Source organism: Equus quagga, chromosome 6, assembly GCF_021613505.1.
Source record: "Equus quagga isolate Etosha38 chromosome 6, UCLA_HA_Equagga_1.0, whole genome shotgun sequence".
Lineage (NCBI taxonomy): Eukaryota > Metazoa > Chordata > Mammalia > Perissodactyla > Equidae > Equus > Equus quagga.
The window spans coordinates 119,062,448-119,078,369 of record NC_060272.1 but is presented as its reverse complement, the minus strand read 5'-3'; the positions used below and the strand labels follow the sequence as shown (position 1 = coordinate 119,078,369).

Below are 15,922 nucleotides of genomic sequence, written 5' to 3'. Positions count from 1 at the left end.
AAAGCTTACAAAACTGCTTATCTTTTAGCATAGCTACTAAATCACGATGGGGAGGGGGCAGAAAAAGAAGAATTTCGAAAACAATTGCCTTTTATTTTTATTTTTCTGTGATCTCTTTATGAGACGCAATATGTGTCAGCTATTCAACTCCTAAGAAAGCAGAAAAACATGCCAGGAAAGGAGAAATATTTTCTGTCTCTCCCTTCCTGTGAAAACTTCAGATGAGCTCATCTGTGTTCTCTCCTTTCAATGAAAGATATGCTCGTCCCTCAGCCTTCATCTTCTCATTTTGCATTGATGATGTCAGGCAGGCCTTATAGTATCTCTTTTGTGATCTTATATCAATGACAACCAAAAACGTTTCCCTTATGGCTATGACCTCATCAATGGTCTACACCTGGACAGGCCTCATCTGCATCGTAAGTAGAGCTAAACTCTACTGCCAGACGGAAGCAATTTACCAGGAAACTACTGCTTTTCTTCAAAACCCTGCTTACACCATTCAGATTTGGAAGATTTCTGAGCAACTTGGCAGAGTGCTGAATCTCCAATGTTCGTACCTATCGTGGTGCACACCAGAAACTCTCCCTTACCCAGCCCCGTTTATACCTGGTGTCAGGTAATCAATACTTCTAAATGTTAGGTATATGACAATTTGGTGAGATTCTTATACTGTTCCTCACCCCCCGTTACTCTCCCCTCTACTATAAGCCACTGCCATCTACATTCTGAGCAGTGAAACAGGCATCCAATTAAGTCAATTTAGAACAGAAAGGAATTTTGAGCCACTGGGTCTACATGGCTGTGAGTTTCCTGGGCTGAACCGGGGAAATAGATGGGGAAACACTGGCCTTTTCCACAGTGAGAGATGCTCACAAAGTACTCTCAAATCTCTGAGACTTAAAAGATAAAATCAACACATAAGGGATGAGTTTGGAATGAAGCAAAAGGCACTAAGGACAAAATTTTACAGGCCTAAAGAGGGCAGAGCAAGGAACGTTTGGCTGTATTAGTATGTCTAAAACTAAATGGTGCTTACATATTTAAGTAAAAATTGTGTAGAGAGTAGCACTGGACACAAAATGAATCTGAGAGGCAGACTTGACAATGCACTGAATTGAGAGAATGGGGCAACTCAATGGGAGATGCCTAACGTACGCCAGGGAGAGTTCTTCAGGCCTCCCTTCCCGTGGCGCATGTGAAATATTCCTCATTGCTAGCCACATCCCTTGCTCTGAATCCAGGCACTCCAACCACTTTCCAGACGGCTAATTTGGCTTCCCCCGGTGACAGTGAGACCTTGAGACATTGAGAGAGAGACGCCCCACGAAAGGTTTGTGAACATTCCGGTCTCTGAAAAGGAATATTCCCTGCTGTAAAAATAACTGGGCTTTTGTTTTATGCATTATCCTCGTAATAATAATAATAATGGCTAACAAATATTGAGTGCTTGCTCTATGCTAGGCACCATTATAAGCATTTTGTGTGAATGAATGCATTTAATCTCCGCAAGAACCCTCTGAGTCAACCACTATTATTATCATCACCATTTTACAAATAAAGAAACTGAGTCAGAGAGTGTAAAGAAGTTGCTCGGGGTTATATAACTAGAAAGTGATGGAGCTAGGATTCAAATTCAGATCATGAGGCTCCAGAGCCTGCAGGCTTGACTGCCACGCAAGGCCTCCTCTTGTGAATTATTAGGAAGAAGGTTCTCTGCATCTGGTCAACTTAGGGGCATCGGCAAAACCAAAGTCCATCCCTTCCTTACAGAATCATGGGGACACCTGAGTCTCCAAAAAGGTTTTTCCCTTTTGGCCTACATTCATACTGAAGTCAAGGTAAAAACTCTGGAGTATCTTTAAAAGTACAGAAGCACTGAGATTTACCATGAGGATCTGATTGCAAGTGAGCTGAGTCAACTCCTAAGTCCATACTGGAAAAATTTCAGGGTGAAGACTTACAGTGAAAAATACATGGAAGCAAAGTTGGGCTAATGTTTTACACATTTTAGAACGGCTTTCAGGATGTGTTTCATTTTAGAAGAGCTAGAGAAAGAAAAGGAAACATTTATTGAGTGTGAACTATGTGCCTGGCATGGGGCTAAGTGCTTTTTCACACGTGCAGTCTTATTTAATCTCACAACAATCCCGTAAAATATTAATTTCATTTTTATAGATGAGAATGAAGACTTAATGAGGTTATATACTTTGTTCAAGGTCACACAGCTAATAAGCAATACCATTGGTAATCAAATTTAGAAATGTTTAACACCCATCCCCTTCCCCCCAATGTAGGTTATATTTAGGCTGTATTTTATATGCTGCTATGCAGGATCTTGATGCATACATTTGAAGGAATTGTAACTATCTCTCCGTTCTAGGTAGTCCTGTATACATCCAGTGCTTTCACTAGTCGGTAAGCATTATGGAGCTCAGAACTCATGTCTTATTTATTGCTAACTGTGCCACAATACTTGGCAGAGGCTGTGCTCAGAACAGTAGCTGGTGAGCCACTTAATACTGTGTCGATATTGGCACAGGTGTAGATGATAATCCCAGGTAAAGACACAAATACAATCCTAAGGCAACATGTAATTTTGAGACTTAACTTCTAAAGGGACTGTTTGACAGATCTACCAGCAGACCTGAACAAACCCCACTACTGAAGCACAAGGACACAGCTCCCTAAGCCCTGGGCGTGGCTGCCTGTGATCTACTTCATCGGTCAGCCCCTTTCCTCCCTTTCCCTGGCACCTCTTTGGCTGCTTTCTCTTCCCTGGCTTTGAACCTGTTGGCAGCCTCCAATAGCTCCTCTTCAAAGAGCTGCAGTCAAGCCTGATGTTACAACTGCCTGCTTAATTCCAGACAGGTTTCCATTAATCGTATTAAATTCAGGTGAACAAAGGGTATTTAGTCTGCGACAGAGCTGAACCGTATCTGGATCTATAGAAACATGAGAGTTAATCCTGTAAGAGCCACTATTTGCCAGCAATTGGAAGGATGTCAGCAGTGCCCTTGCTAAGGCAAGTTGGAGGGTGGAAGGCAGAAGAGATTTAACAAGACTGGTGCTGAGCATCTGGACTCTCTATAAAGAGGGGAATAAAGATTGTGACTGGAATACATTAGGAGAAAAGCAAATGTTCTATTCACAAAAAAATAGGCATTAATAACATCAGTCTTTAATCCACCCCAGGGCCCCTTAGCCTGCCTTATTCACTGTTGACTTTCATCTTCTCTGCAAAAGCTCTCTGCCAAAGGTCCCTTCCCAGATCAGCCTTAGGTCATGGGGGCAGCAATACCTTTGCTAAACAGATATGCAAGGGAGTAGCATGTGTGACTGGAGAACAGTGTGACAACATAATCCCGGCACGGACCGATGAGGTCAGTGTGGGGTGATGTTGGCGTTTCCAGCATCTACTGAATCATCTGATGGGAGCAGCCATTGAAAAGAATAAATACAAACACATGCAACATACCGCCACAAAGACTGCATGGCCCAGATCTGAGAAAAAGGATGCTATTTTGGTAGGATCAGTGGGGAAATGTAGGGAACAATGAGCTGGGAGTTAGGAGACTTCAGTTCTCTTCTTCCTGCCACTAGCTGAGTGGCTGTGTGACCTCATGTTGCCTGGCCTCTAAGAAATGAGGGAAACTGGCCCAGCTGGTATCTAAGGTCTTTTTTAGTTTCAAAGGCAAGGATTTGTCCTATGTAAGAGGGGTTTTCATAAAGTACATTACTATAAGACCACAACCTTGGGAGACATTGTATTTTGGAACTCAATTTTCTTAAGTCATCATGTGTAGAATGTTTTGCCTAACTTCTACAGGTAAAGGCAAAGTGTTGGCAGGTGCATTAGAGCAAAAGGTTGAAATAAAACAGAATCAGAGAGAATACTCCTGCTCCAAACCATGACCACAGAATTCCAATTGCCCATGGGTCTTAAAGTCTTTGCAATGGGTGTAACAAGGAGAAATGACAGAATCTCAAAAGATCCCGATGATCTTAGGTCAAGACTCATGTGTCCCAACATGCTACTTACTTGTACACATCTCTATTGCTCATGTTGTCCTTTCTGGAATATTTATCCCATTTCTGTTATCAAAACTCATCCCAACTTGAAGACCACCCAGATGCAATGAAAGGTTCTTGTACACACTTGGGTCATCAGTTACAGCACTTATTTCATTATACTTTATGTTACATTTTACCTCCATTTAATTGTAATTATAGATTATAAGCTTCCTGAAGGCAGGGTATGGAACTCGTTTATCTATGTGGCCCTGGGCGTGCTTGGCACATTGTAGGCACGCCTTCAACAATGGTTCTGAGTTGAACTGAACAGGGATTTTCATGTTACCTGCTAATGTGACGGCAATGGAGACAGAGTCATATCCCAAGGCATTTGTGGCATTACAAGTGTAGAAACCCACATCAGCTTCCACTGGAGCCAGGATCTGTAAGGAATCATCTGGCTGTAGAAGAATCCTGGATCAACAGAAAAGAAATGTAGACCTGGTCAGGTCAGTTGACTCCTTTTCGGCATTCGATATTGGTAATGCAGGAAGGAACCTCAGGGGATATTCAGAACCCTGTTTTAACAACAGGGACAAACCAGCCACAATGACACTCAGGAACCCAGGCTCTCTCACCACTTGTACTGGTGTGATTCTGGTAGTAACACCAAATAAAGAGGCTTTTAGTTGCTTATGCAGCTTGTTGACTAGTTGATCTAAATGCTACCAGTTGGAGCAGACAGCACATGTGCGTTGAATACATGTAACACACATCAGGGGTGAGAGGGGAGGCTAGAATGAATAGTGCAGATGGATTTGGAGGAGGCTTATTAGGGAAAAAGCCAAGTCTTAAAGGAGGAGTGGCTTGGTTGGATGGTAGAAAGCAGGCAGAGCTTCCAGATATGGAAAGTCATCCGTTAAGGTGGGAGGGAGGAAGTCAGGAATCAAATGTTGATGAGAGGATCTTGATACATACATTCGAAGGAAATTGTGTGTGTAACTAACTCTCAATTCTAGGCTGTCTGTTACATCTATTACCTTTATTAGTCTATAAACATTTTGGGGCACAAAACTCAGATCTTATTGTTTTATTTCCCATGATACTTGGCAGAGGCCTCTCTGTAGAGAAGATGCCCAGTAGAACGAAGGTAAAGCCTGCCCTTCAGGGTCATAGTAGAGACAATTCTAGAATAATCATCATTTAGTTCAGAAATTTTATCTGAAAAGAATTATAAGGATCCAATTGTGAGTGCCTACCATGAGCTTCAAAACTCACTCAGATCTCAGTCTACTATTTTTTCCTTTTTAGATTTATGCCATTTCTAAGAACTACCTGCCACATCGTGGCAGTTAAGCAGATTAATGATTAATGATGACTTGAAGTTGATGTCTTGGTGCCCTGGTGAGGTTGATGATAACTGGAATGTGTATGTAGAAGTGGGGATCTGGAAGGGTGGGGAGTAGGGGGGATAGGATTGGAAGCTCGGAGATCCAGCGCCTGGACCTGGCAGAGCCTTAGGTCAATAAATTATTCAACAGCACAGAAATGACTTAGAGGTGGCTTGTGGGCTCCTGGAATCAGTCATTTCCATCTTTGTGATTATTTCTGCCTCCCTAGTTTCAAAATTAACATGTTAACATCCATCCATAGGAGGCAAGCGGGTAATGGGTTGTTTTTCAGGAAAAGAGAAAAAAAGAAAACCATGAAAAGGTCAGGAGAATTCACACAACTTGGAGGTAAAATTAAGACTAGGAGTCAGATCTCCTGCCCAGCAACACATTCTCCCCACTCTATAATTTTCCTTCTTCACTATTTCTCTCACTGGGTCCTCTCCAGACTCCATGGTATTTGCAGTTTGGCGCCACCTCTGCTCGGCTCTTAATTATTCTGACGTGGGTGACCAGCCTGGCAGTGCATCAGGCCTCCTCAACTCTGCTTTTGGCCTTAGGCCTACTGCACTGCTTATTTTTACCTCTTGTCAGAGGAAAGGCAGGAAAGAGGAAAAGCAAAGTTTACATCAATCAATCTTCATTCTAGTTAGATATGGGGAGTTCTGGTAAAAATGGGGAAGGAAATGGAAAACCTTAGCTAAAGGGAAGTCTCCGGATGGTTGTTGTTTGATTCAGTGCCATCCCAGACCATCACTGCTATTACTGGGGACAGTCAAGCTTTTGTGGCATTGAACTAGAATGGAAGCTTTGTGAGGGATGACAGAGAGGCTAGGAGAGATGGTGATAGAAGTCATCCACTCATTCATTCACTCATCACCAAACGTTAGGTGTTTTCTCTCAAAGTCAAACAATTACATGTTAGTTTATTTCAAAGAAGCTTTGAGAAGGATGACTATACAATTTACTTATCTTTGGTAAGCCATACAATATTTAAGCAATAATGTCACCATTTTCTAAAGTAATCTTTAGTATCAGTGCTAACTCTCTTCAGGGCTTCAGGCTGTTTCAGATTGAAAAAAATTAAAAGATTGACTTTAAGATTTAAATCTTTATGATGTTCCAGGAACATGTACACTTCCATGACAATTTCAAGACAGGAATAAGGAAAGCAGGCTTAATCAAATTTCAATAGAACTGACTACTCAGGATGATTAAACTTAGATCATTATTCAGTTTTACCACACTCAAAAGGCAGGGATGAAAATTTGCTAAATTCCTAAGTCCATTGGGATAGTTACCTCCCTTAAAGTGGCACTGTCTCTTCTCCACAGAAAAACCTTCTTGAAATAAACATTCAGAGCAGGAGGCTGGAAGACAAGTCTTCTGAATTTTTTTGGTCCTGCTGTGATTCAACTAATCATCATTGGTGAACCCCTTCACCTTGCCGCATTTCAGTTTATCAACTTCTAAAACCCAGTCAAAGTATGTTCTCCTATCCAGCAGAAGGAACTGTTAAAACGAGGTTGATAAGAAATTTCCAGACCATATTTCGGTATTTCCAATGACCCGTCCATTGGTAATGTTGGATACTCTGAATAGAGAATAATGTGAGGAAGGAGGAAGGATGAGAAGACTGTGGGAAAGATGAGAAAGGAAGTGAGAGGGGCACATGATACTGGTCAATTCCCCCCCCACCCCCCCCCAAATGATTAGATCTCCATATTTGAGTACTTTTTCTTTAAGAACTGCTACACTTGCCTAGTCTCATGCAGAGGGTCTAAACTCTGCTCCCTCACTGGGCCTGAACCACCTATTTTTTTTTAGGTGGGGCTTAGCTTTTGTAGCTGCATCATTTCCTCCAGGCCCTGGGGCTACTGAGTGAGCCATAACACTTTCTGCCTGTCTGAAGCCTGGAAAAGAATGCCCACAAAGTTGGTGAAGAGAAGGGAGGAGGAGCCATCACACCACGCAGAAGCCCATAAGGGTCTGAACTAGGATGGGAAAAGAGAAAACGGAAAGGAATCTAGATCCTGAGATTTAGCATTTGTATATTCTTTTATTCCATAAACTGTGTATACAAAGATGAAAAAGCTACAGCATTTGCCTTTATAAAAACAGTTCTAACTATCATCTTAAGACAAAATCTACATGGGACAAAATCTGAATTTGTCATTTATTGCATACACTAATAAATTATTTATATTCATAAAACTGAACTCTTTAGCTCAAGGATACATAGTTATTTGGTGGCAGAGTCAAGATTTGAAATAGGGTTTCTTAGTTCAGCACCTTTTTTTCCATCTTTCTTGTCTTTAACAGGCCCATACATTGCTAGATGGGGGTTTGGAGGCTGCCACTAGGGGGAGCAATAGTTCTGGAGAGGGTTTGCAAGCAGGACTCTCTAGGAAACACGACAAAGCAAAGGGCTTGCTGTGGAGAATGGGGTTTGCTTCAGTCTCTCTTTCTAGCCTGGCATCTAGGGAGAGAGATTCCTGGACAAAAACATTTTCTTTGTATGTCAGGCGTCTACTCTATTAATTTAATTTGTTAGTAGCTGATTTCTGTCAGCTTGTATTTAGGTTCTGAATTTGACAGGCCTGTTTTAGAACGCACAGGCACAGAAACACAGTGCTGCTTTCCAAGCAAAACCAGAAAGATTTCTCTGGGGTTGCTTTGGAATTTAAGGAATCAGAGGATGAGGGGACATGGCATGGGGCATAATTAAGACCTACATAGCAAATGGTCCTGTGGTCATATTAGGTATATTAATACTTGCTGCTTTCCTCCTATACCCACAGACCACTTCCTTTTTGGTTTATTGGGCTAGAACTTATTGCTTTATTTCTTTGGTCATACTTTTAGTCAGAAAATGGAGTAGGTTTGCTTTTCTGGTGGCCTTGACTTGTAAGCTTCTTTGTGACAGCATGTCTTCTCAAGCGTTCTACCCATTAATTAAGGAGCAGTTGAGAGAGTGCAAATAATTGTATTAGTTACAGAAGTAAAACCCTTGTCACCCATGTGAATAGGATATGGACAAAGTGCTCATGGGCCAGTCCTACTAGGTATAAGCTCCTTGAGATGAAGTTATCTCCTCTGCATTTGCAATGTACAGTGAGAAGGAGGCAGCTCTAGGTGTCTAAAGGGAAGTGTGTAGCAATTCTGTGAGTGGGGTGCATCATGACGCCTCTGGATCCGTGGCTCAACTGTGAACACCACTGTCTTGTGCACATGACCTCCACAACCCACCACGTGAAGCTGCTGTGTGGAGGGGAAGGCTTCTCGACTTGCAGTCAAGAGACATGGAGTCATGCCGTGGTCTTGGGCAAGCCTTTCAACTCTGTGAGCCTCTAAGTTCCTTCTGAAAATTGAGGATAACACTGCAGAGAGTTCTTGTGATGATCCAATAAAGGAGGGAGCTTACTGTTCCTCAGTACTATTTCTAAGAAACAGTTTCTTATTGTTTTCTAAGTAAAAAAGGCATCAGCTTAGACATCTGATACATCTAATAAATTAGTAATTTTTAATGGTACAGGTGGTTGTAATCTACATTATCATCTTGGAATTCCTCCTTGGAATTTCCAGTTATCAGAGGAAATTTTCAAGCTCTGGACATGGAAATCCCCACCTGGTACATGGGCCATGATGTTGTACCATTTCAGGCCTCTTGCCCTAAGAGGTAAGCATTGTTAAACCCATTTTAGGCCTTAACACAGGATTGGAAGCTGGGAGTCATAGATACATCCTTTCTCTTTAAAACAGCATCTTCCTCATCTTTTTCAAACTTACCTCCCCCACCTCCCAACACAAATTTGCTGTTCCGGTCAAGATGGCCTCTTTGACTCTCCTTGTCATTAGGTTGGGGCTGAATGCATGTTTTCCCTCTTCCTGTCTATCCTTCCAAATCCTCCCCATCCTTTAAGAAGGAGTTCAAGTTTACCTCCTGTGTTACCATGGTCCACAGGAATCCCTCCCTTTCCTCATCTTCTAGAAAGAATTGTTCTAAGTTTTACTACAAAGCCCTCCCCACACTACAATGTCTCATTCCCTCAGTTAGATTGTAAACGAATACTTCAAGGGCTGGGACTCTGACTTCCTTTGTCATTCTATCTTTAGTATTAGCATCAAGCTGGCATGCTGAATAAACACTCAATAAACACTTGTTTAGTTACCTTCAGAGCCTCAGAGCTGAAAATGATCATGTTGACCATATGGCACAGTGGTTAAGAGCACAGACTCCAGAGGCATACTGCCTGGGTTCCAGCCTCGGCCATACCACTTAGTGGCTTTGGAACCTTGGGCAAGTAATTTACTGAACTTCTCAGTTATACAATTTCCTTATGTATAGAACGAGGAGAATTATAGCACCTACCTAGGGTTGTTGTGACTTGTCTAGGTGAGTTCAGGTATTTAAAGAACACAGAAAAGTGCCTGACATGGTAAAACCTATGGAAGAGCAGGTTATTATTATTATTTTGTTGTTGACATCACCATCACCATGATCATTCACTCTTTATGCCTGAGCCTATGTATTCTGGATGTTGTGATGAACTGTTTTGACATGGGTTAAATGACTGAGACACCTTGGGCTTTCAAGGACAAAAACATCAATCAGTTTTATGGGGGAGGGAGCAGGGGTTTGCTGTGTGAGAGGGCAGGGAGTGAGCCGCAGCGTGTTGACCTCTGTGATAGCACGGGGAGTGGAAAGAGGAGCAGAGGACTGGGGCCACAAGGCACCTTGGGTTGGCGACTAGCTCAATTCTATTCTTGACTCAGGAGTTTCTGAAGAAGGACAGCTACTTATTTCCATAACTGTTTTAACCCTATTAACCAAGTACTGAAATCTTAGATCACCTAAAAAAAAGCCAGAATCCTGCAATTGCAAAAAAAAGTATATAAATAATGAGATTAAAAGAATGAGAGTTGGAAAAAGTGGGCTTAGAAGCAAATAAGCAAAGTTAAAAGTGGCTGTGCAAAGTCCATCAGCTCCAAACTCCTAGGAGGAGATGTTAAGAACTTTTCCTCACCCTGAAATGCAGATTTTTTTTTTTCTGCTTAGGGATTCCTTAGATTAGAATAATCAAATCTACCACAATGGAAGAGTAGGAACTGATATTTATTAGACAAGTGTATAAGCTTTATATAATTTTATTTTTACTATCATGTTTCTAGGTTGATATTTTTATCCCATTTGATAGAGGAAGCAAAAGCTCAGAGAAGTAACTTGCTCAGCTAGTGCATGGTGGAATCAGGAACGGGGAATACCTTTGACATCTTAAGAAATTGACCATATTCAGGCATCCACTGGGGCCTAATAGGAAGGTATGTGGTTTGGCTTCATTTTTGGTAGGGGGTAATTTGTGCCAAGGTTTGTAGTTACTCAGAGAAATGGACAATCCCTAACAAGAATATTCTGGATTTTAAATAGCTTGAAGCTAGAGGAAAGACAGAATGCTGTGAGAAGACCTCTCCTGTGAGCAAGAATTTTTTTCTGAAACCAAAAATCATAGTAGCCCAGAGACTTGCAAGGGAGAGTTTTGTTTTGTGCAGATATTTTGGGGAACAGCTTTGAGGTTCATGAAGAGTTTCATATCACCCTTTGGCTAGGGCAATTTTTTTTAACCTTTGCTGTTTTTAATGTAATTGCCAACTAAAAGTTATTTAATGCTGGAAGCTTAATGATTGCTCCAGGTGGAAGTATAGAAAGTATTTCTGGAATGGGAAAGGCCACCTGACCACGCATTCTTGACCCTGTCCTAATACTTTTTGCCAAACCCTTCAGCTTCCTTCTCTTCAGAAATTTATGAAGTCTTGAATTTGCTAACGTGTAGTTTTGTCTGGTTCCTGGGTAATTCGTTCCAAGCTACACACCTCTGCATGAAACAACTCTGACTGGATTTCCTATTCACCTGGAATAGAATCATCAAATTCCAGTCGGCTGCCACCTGCTTTTGTAAATAAAGTTTTATTGGAACACCGCCACACCAGTTGAAGTATTTCGTGTGGCTGCTTTCATGCTAAAGTGGCAGAATTGAGTGGTTGAGACACAGATGGGATGGCCTACAAAGCTAAAATGTTTACTATCTGGCTCTTTACAAGAAAAATTTGCTGATCTTGACCTAGAACATGGAAGAATTTTCACTTCTGATATTTCGGTGCCTTCTTCATTTATCTAAAAATGTTATCCACTCTTTCAGAACGCTGCCATTTGCTAGGACCACTTTTCTAGGAAAAACTAGTTAAGAGCTAAGGGGATCTTTGGAGAGCCCCTAGTCTTTCAGGGACTAGAGAGTGCCTGACTCTAAGCCCCACTTGTGCAGCCTGGCTGTCACCAATTGTCTCATGTCCTCTGATGCTCTCTGTTGCCCAATTCATGCAGTCATTTCTGTGACCTTTGCATTGACTTTCAATACTTTTTTTTTTTTGCTGAGGCCTATATATTTACTGGGATGACTCCTCTTTCTCTGACTTGCTATGCTTACACTTTTCAACTGGGAAAAACATTTGTCATCCTCATTTCCTTTAGTTCTATAAAGGAAACAAGCCAAACCAAACTGAAGCTGGTTTCTTCTTCCCTCCTTTATCTGCCCTGCCTCCGGTTTTTATATTTTCTGCAAACTTGGAAACTGCATCTCATGTGCATATGACTTTTACATATAGCCTTATTCACAAGTGTGGTTCTGAAATTGACCCTGGAGGTATTTCCCATCTGATTCTGTCTTCCCTTCTGAGAAGTTTCCATCTGTGGCTACTCTCTGTTGCCCAACCTTCCAAATACTCCTTAATTCACCTCCTATTTAACACCACTTTGGAATGTTATCCAAAACTTTCTGGAAAGTATATGCATATGAAGCATACGGATTTCTCTTTGCTACCAGACTGGAAGTGAGAGCAAAAAAAGTCAGTAGAACATAAATACTCTCTCCTATTGCCTGGATTTAGGCTGATAATTCTCCATTACACTATGTTTTCCTAGATACCTTTCTATCTCAACTCTTTGAGCAACTGCCTAGGTGTTCCTCAAAATAAGAGTAAAGCTCCTTATTTTGTGATGTCCTGGAAGATGGTATGACGTATTGGCCCTATATCTAAATGCCAAAGATTACAGATACTGACAAATGAGTATCTATTGTGTGCTAGGCACTTTATGGATATTATTTGTTCTTCACACCTTTGCGCTTCTGCAGGGCAAGTGTCATCATTTTAATTTAACTAATGAGAAAACCAAGGTTCAGAGAGGTTAAAGTGGACTCACGTGGATACTAAATGGCAGAACGGAATTCGAGCCTACATTGCTCTGATTCGAGCTCTACTGTTTTTCTATCACCATAGGTTGCCCTCTGTGCTGACTAATGTACCATCAAGTGGCTCCCCCTGACCAAGGGAGTGGTCAGAAAAGACCAGCATGAATCAGGCAGACTCAGAATAGAAAGAAAACAGGGACAGGCCTAGGGATTAAAAGGCAAAAACTCCTTAGCATTAGCCCTTTCTCTAGGATTCCATGTAGATGGAATACCACCTGTGAGCCACTTCTCCACCCATAAGAAGGAATGAGCATTTTCTTCAAAGCACCTAGTTTCATATTATTCTTCCTGTTCATCTGCATTGCTTAAATGCAATCCTAAAGGTTATGGGATTTTTCAAAAGGAATCTAGCATCATGATTTACATCAGCTGAGCTATGGGTAATATGTGACTTTCAGCTCACTCGTGGGCCAGCAGTGTTGAATACCAGGCAGGGAGTTCCCTGCTAGTGGGGGGCTATCAGCCATATTTAGATCTTTATGGCAGGAAAGGATCAACCTTTATCTAGTTTTCCTTCCCAATTTGGTAATCCAACTTCCAGCGCCAATTTTGGAGAATCGGGCTGTTTTTTTCAGTAAGGAAGTCAGCAGTATCCTTACAGGTATTGTTTCTGCAGTTGGATTCAGATGTAGATGGATTCTGAACATAGAGTCATACATCACTTAACAATGGGGATATGTGCTGAGAAATGTGTTAGACAATTTTGTTGTTGTGTGAACACCATAGAGTGTATGTACACAAATCTAGACGGTATAGCCTACTGCACACGTAGGCTATACAGTACTAATCTTGTGGGACCAACATTGTACATGTGGTCCATTGTTGACAGAAATGTTGCTATGCAACGCATGACTGGATACTGGTGCATCTTATGTGAGCCTCCTAGTATGAGCTGTGGGGGAGAGCTAGCTACAAGATTCTTCTAGTGTTGCACTCTATCCAAATGCAAATTGGAATTAGCTTTTGCCTGAATCTCAACTCAAAATGTGGTGAAGAGTAGGAGGGCCCAATAAGTGTTCAGTGTTTATGCAGAGTAACTAAAAGGCAAGGAACAGTTTAGCTTCATCTTGCTTGTGGTCTAGATCTCTAAACACACACATGCACAGGCCATCACCACTGTAAACATACGCAGTTAGAGACACAAAGTCAGATGGAACAATTACAATGTTTACTGAGTGCCTGTTATGTGTCTAGCAGTGTGCATATTTATAGATGGGTATGTATATGTAAAGGTAGAGTGATCAATAGAAGAAAAGGTTCTCCCTAAAACAGATGTGCCAAAATAAATGCAAGAGCCTCATAGACTGGAAGCCAGCTGGCTAGAAGACTGAATGTTAATTATGCTAGGTCTAGCTGAACCCCATGGCTTCTTTTTAAAACATGACAAATCTATGTATTCAACTAAGGTTAAAATCAATAAAAAGTAGTCGTCCCTGGAGCCAGATTGCCTTGGGTTCAAATCTCAGCTCCACTACATATTCAATGGAAGACTTTGAGCAAGTTACGCTAACATCTCTGTGCTTCAATTTCAACATTCGTAAATTTGGGATAGTGACTTCAAAGGGTTACTGTAAGAATAAAGGAACATCTGTAAAACACTTAGAACAGCGCCTAGCTCAAAGTAAGGGTTCAGTAAATGTTAGCGATGATGATGATGATGGTAATGATGATGATGATTTCTCCACTCGCCTGGATGTAACGGGAGATAGGATGCCATAAAGTATTTACTCTCTGTATTCATCCTACAGCAGTGCTTTTCCAATTGTACAGTTGTGTGCCACAGAATCTCGGGGGTTCCTGAAATTTCTCTAGTGGAGAACACATGGGCAAGGCAGAAATGTTTAGCTGTAAGCTGGTACCACTCTGGAACTCTGCCATATTTGCATACTAGAGACTGGAAGTCCAGATTATGCAAAACAATGCAGACTATAGTCTCCGGCAATTAGGAAACCTCCCTCCTAGTCATTGGCATCCATCATTCCTTTATTCATTCATTCATCAGTTTATTATCTGTTGAGTGTGTATTATGATCTTGGAATTGTGGAGAAAATAACATACATTATTAAATATCTGCTCTTGAGGAAGATTAACACAATCCAGAAGGTAATGTAGAAAAACAAATAGCTAATTCTAATACACAGGGGTAGGGTAGGCTGAGATAGAGTATTATATATGGGGTACTAAGTGGGTTGTGTAAGGGGTCATCTTGGGTTCAAATCCCAGCTCTACTTCCCCAGTACCTGGCCTTGGGGGGGGGGGGGGGGGGCTTCCTGTAAGGAAGGGTAGGGTTAGTCAGACAAAGTGGGTCGGAAGGCCCCAGGCAAATTCATGAACGGCAAGTAATTAGGTCCTGCTGAAGGACTGAGCTCAATGTAAGAGATGAAGCCAGAGAGAGAAGCAGATGTCAAATGATAAAAGGTGTTGTAAATCATGCTAAGGTATTCGGAACTTATCCTCAAGTGATGGCAAGCATTAAAAGAATTTGAGGCATGGGAACAGCATGGACAGGTTTGCTAGAAAGATGCTCTGGCAGTAGCATGTCGAATGATCTAGAGCAAGAGGCAGTATACTTTTTCTGTAATGGGACAGATAGTAAATATTTTAGGCTTTGACGGCCACCTATGGTCTCTTTTGTATATTCCACTTTTTTTTTGTTTTTAACAGCCCTTTAAACATTTAAAAGCCATTCTTTTAATAACCCTTTAAACAACCTGGGTTCAAATCCCAGCTCTACCACTTAAGTGTGAGACCTTGAGCAAGTTAACCTAACGGCTCTGGGCTCAATTTCAATGGCTCTTTTAATAAGACTTCACAAGCCATTCTTAATAACCCTTTAAAAAATGTAAAAGCCAGTGGCTGTAATTTGCCAGCCCTTGGTCCAGAGAAAGCAAATATAGAGTTAGGACGCTGCTGTAACCATCTAGAGCTGACAGAGGTAAACCAAAGTAGAGGCAGTGAGAACAAGAAAAATGGAGGAACAAAAGAGCCACTGAGCAGTTCGAACAGTCTAGAAGTATTTAGGCTTGGGAAGCTGGATGGATGGGGGTACTCTTTACCGAGACAGGGATTCAGGAGTTTAGTTTTAGCTATATAGAGCTCATCTGTTTGTAGTAGGGCATCTGGGTAAGGCTGTCCAGCAGACAGTGAACATGTGAGTCAGAAGAGAGATTTGGTCTGCTACGAGATGTGCGAGAATCATCCGCACTCAGGGGA

The 15,922-nt window shown here is 41.6% G+C and overlaps 1 protein-coding gene across 3 annotated transcripts in view; it reads right to left on the bottom strand.

The window, feature by feature from the left end:
* The window catches only part of ADAMTSL1 (ADAMTS like 1), a 362,288-nt gene that overhangs the window by 87,750 nt on the left and 258,616 nt on the right, over window positions 1–15,922 (bottom strand). For all 3 annotated transcript variants that reach the window (XR_006889167.1, XR_006889168.1, XM_046664981.1), the window contains one exon: window positions 4,361–4,488. Coding sequence is in view for 1 of the 3 variants with exons in the window: in XM_046664981.1 (XP_046520937.1) it covers window positions 4,361–4,488 (128 nt within the window). In the remaining 2 variants the exon portion in view is untranslated. The remainder of the gene's footprint in view (window positions 1–4,360; window positions 4,489–15,922) is intronic.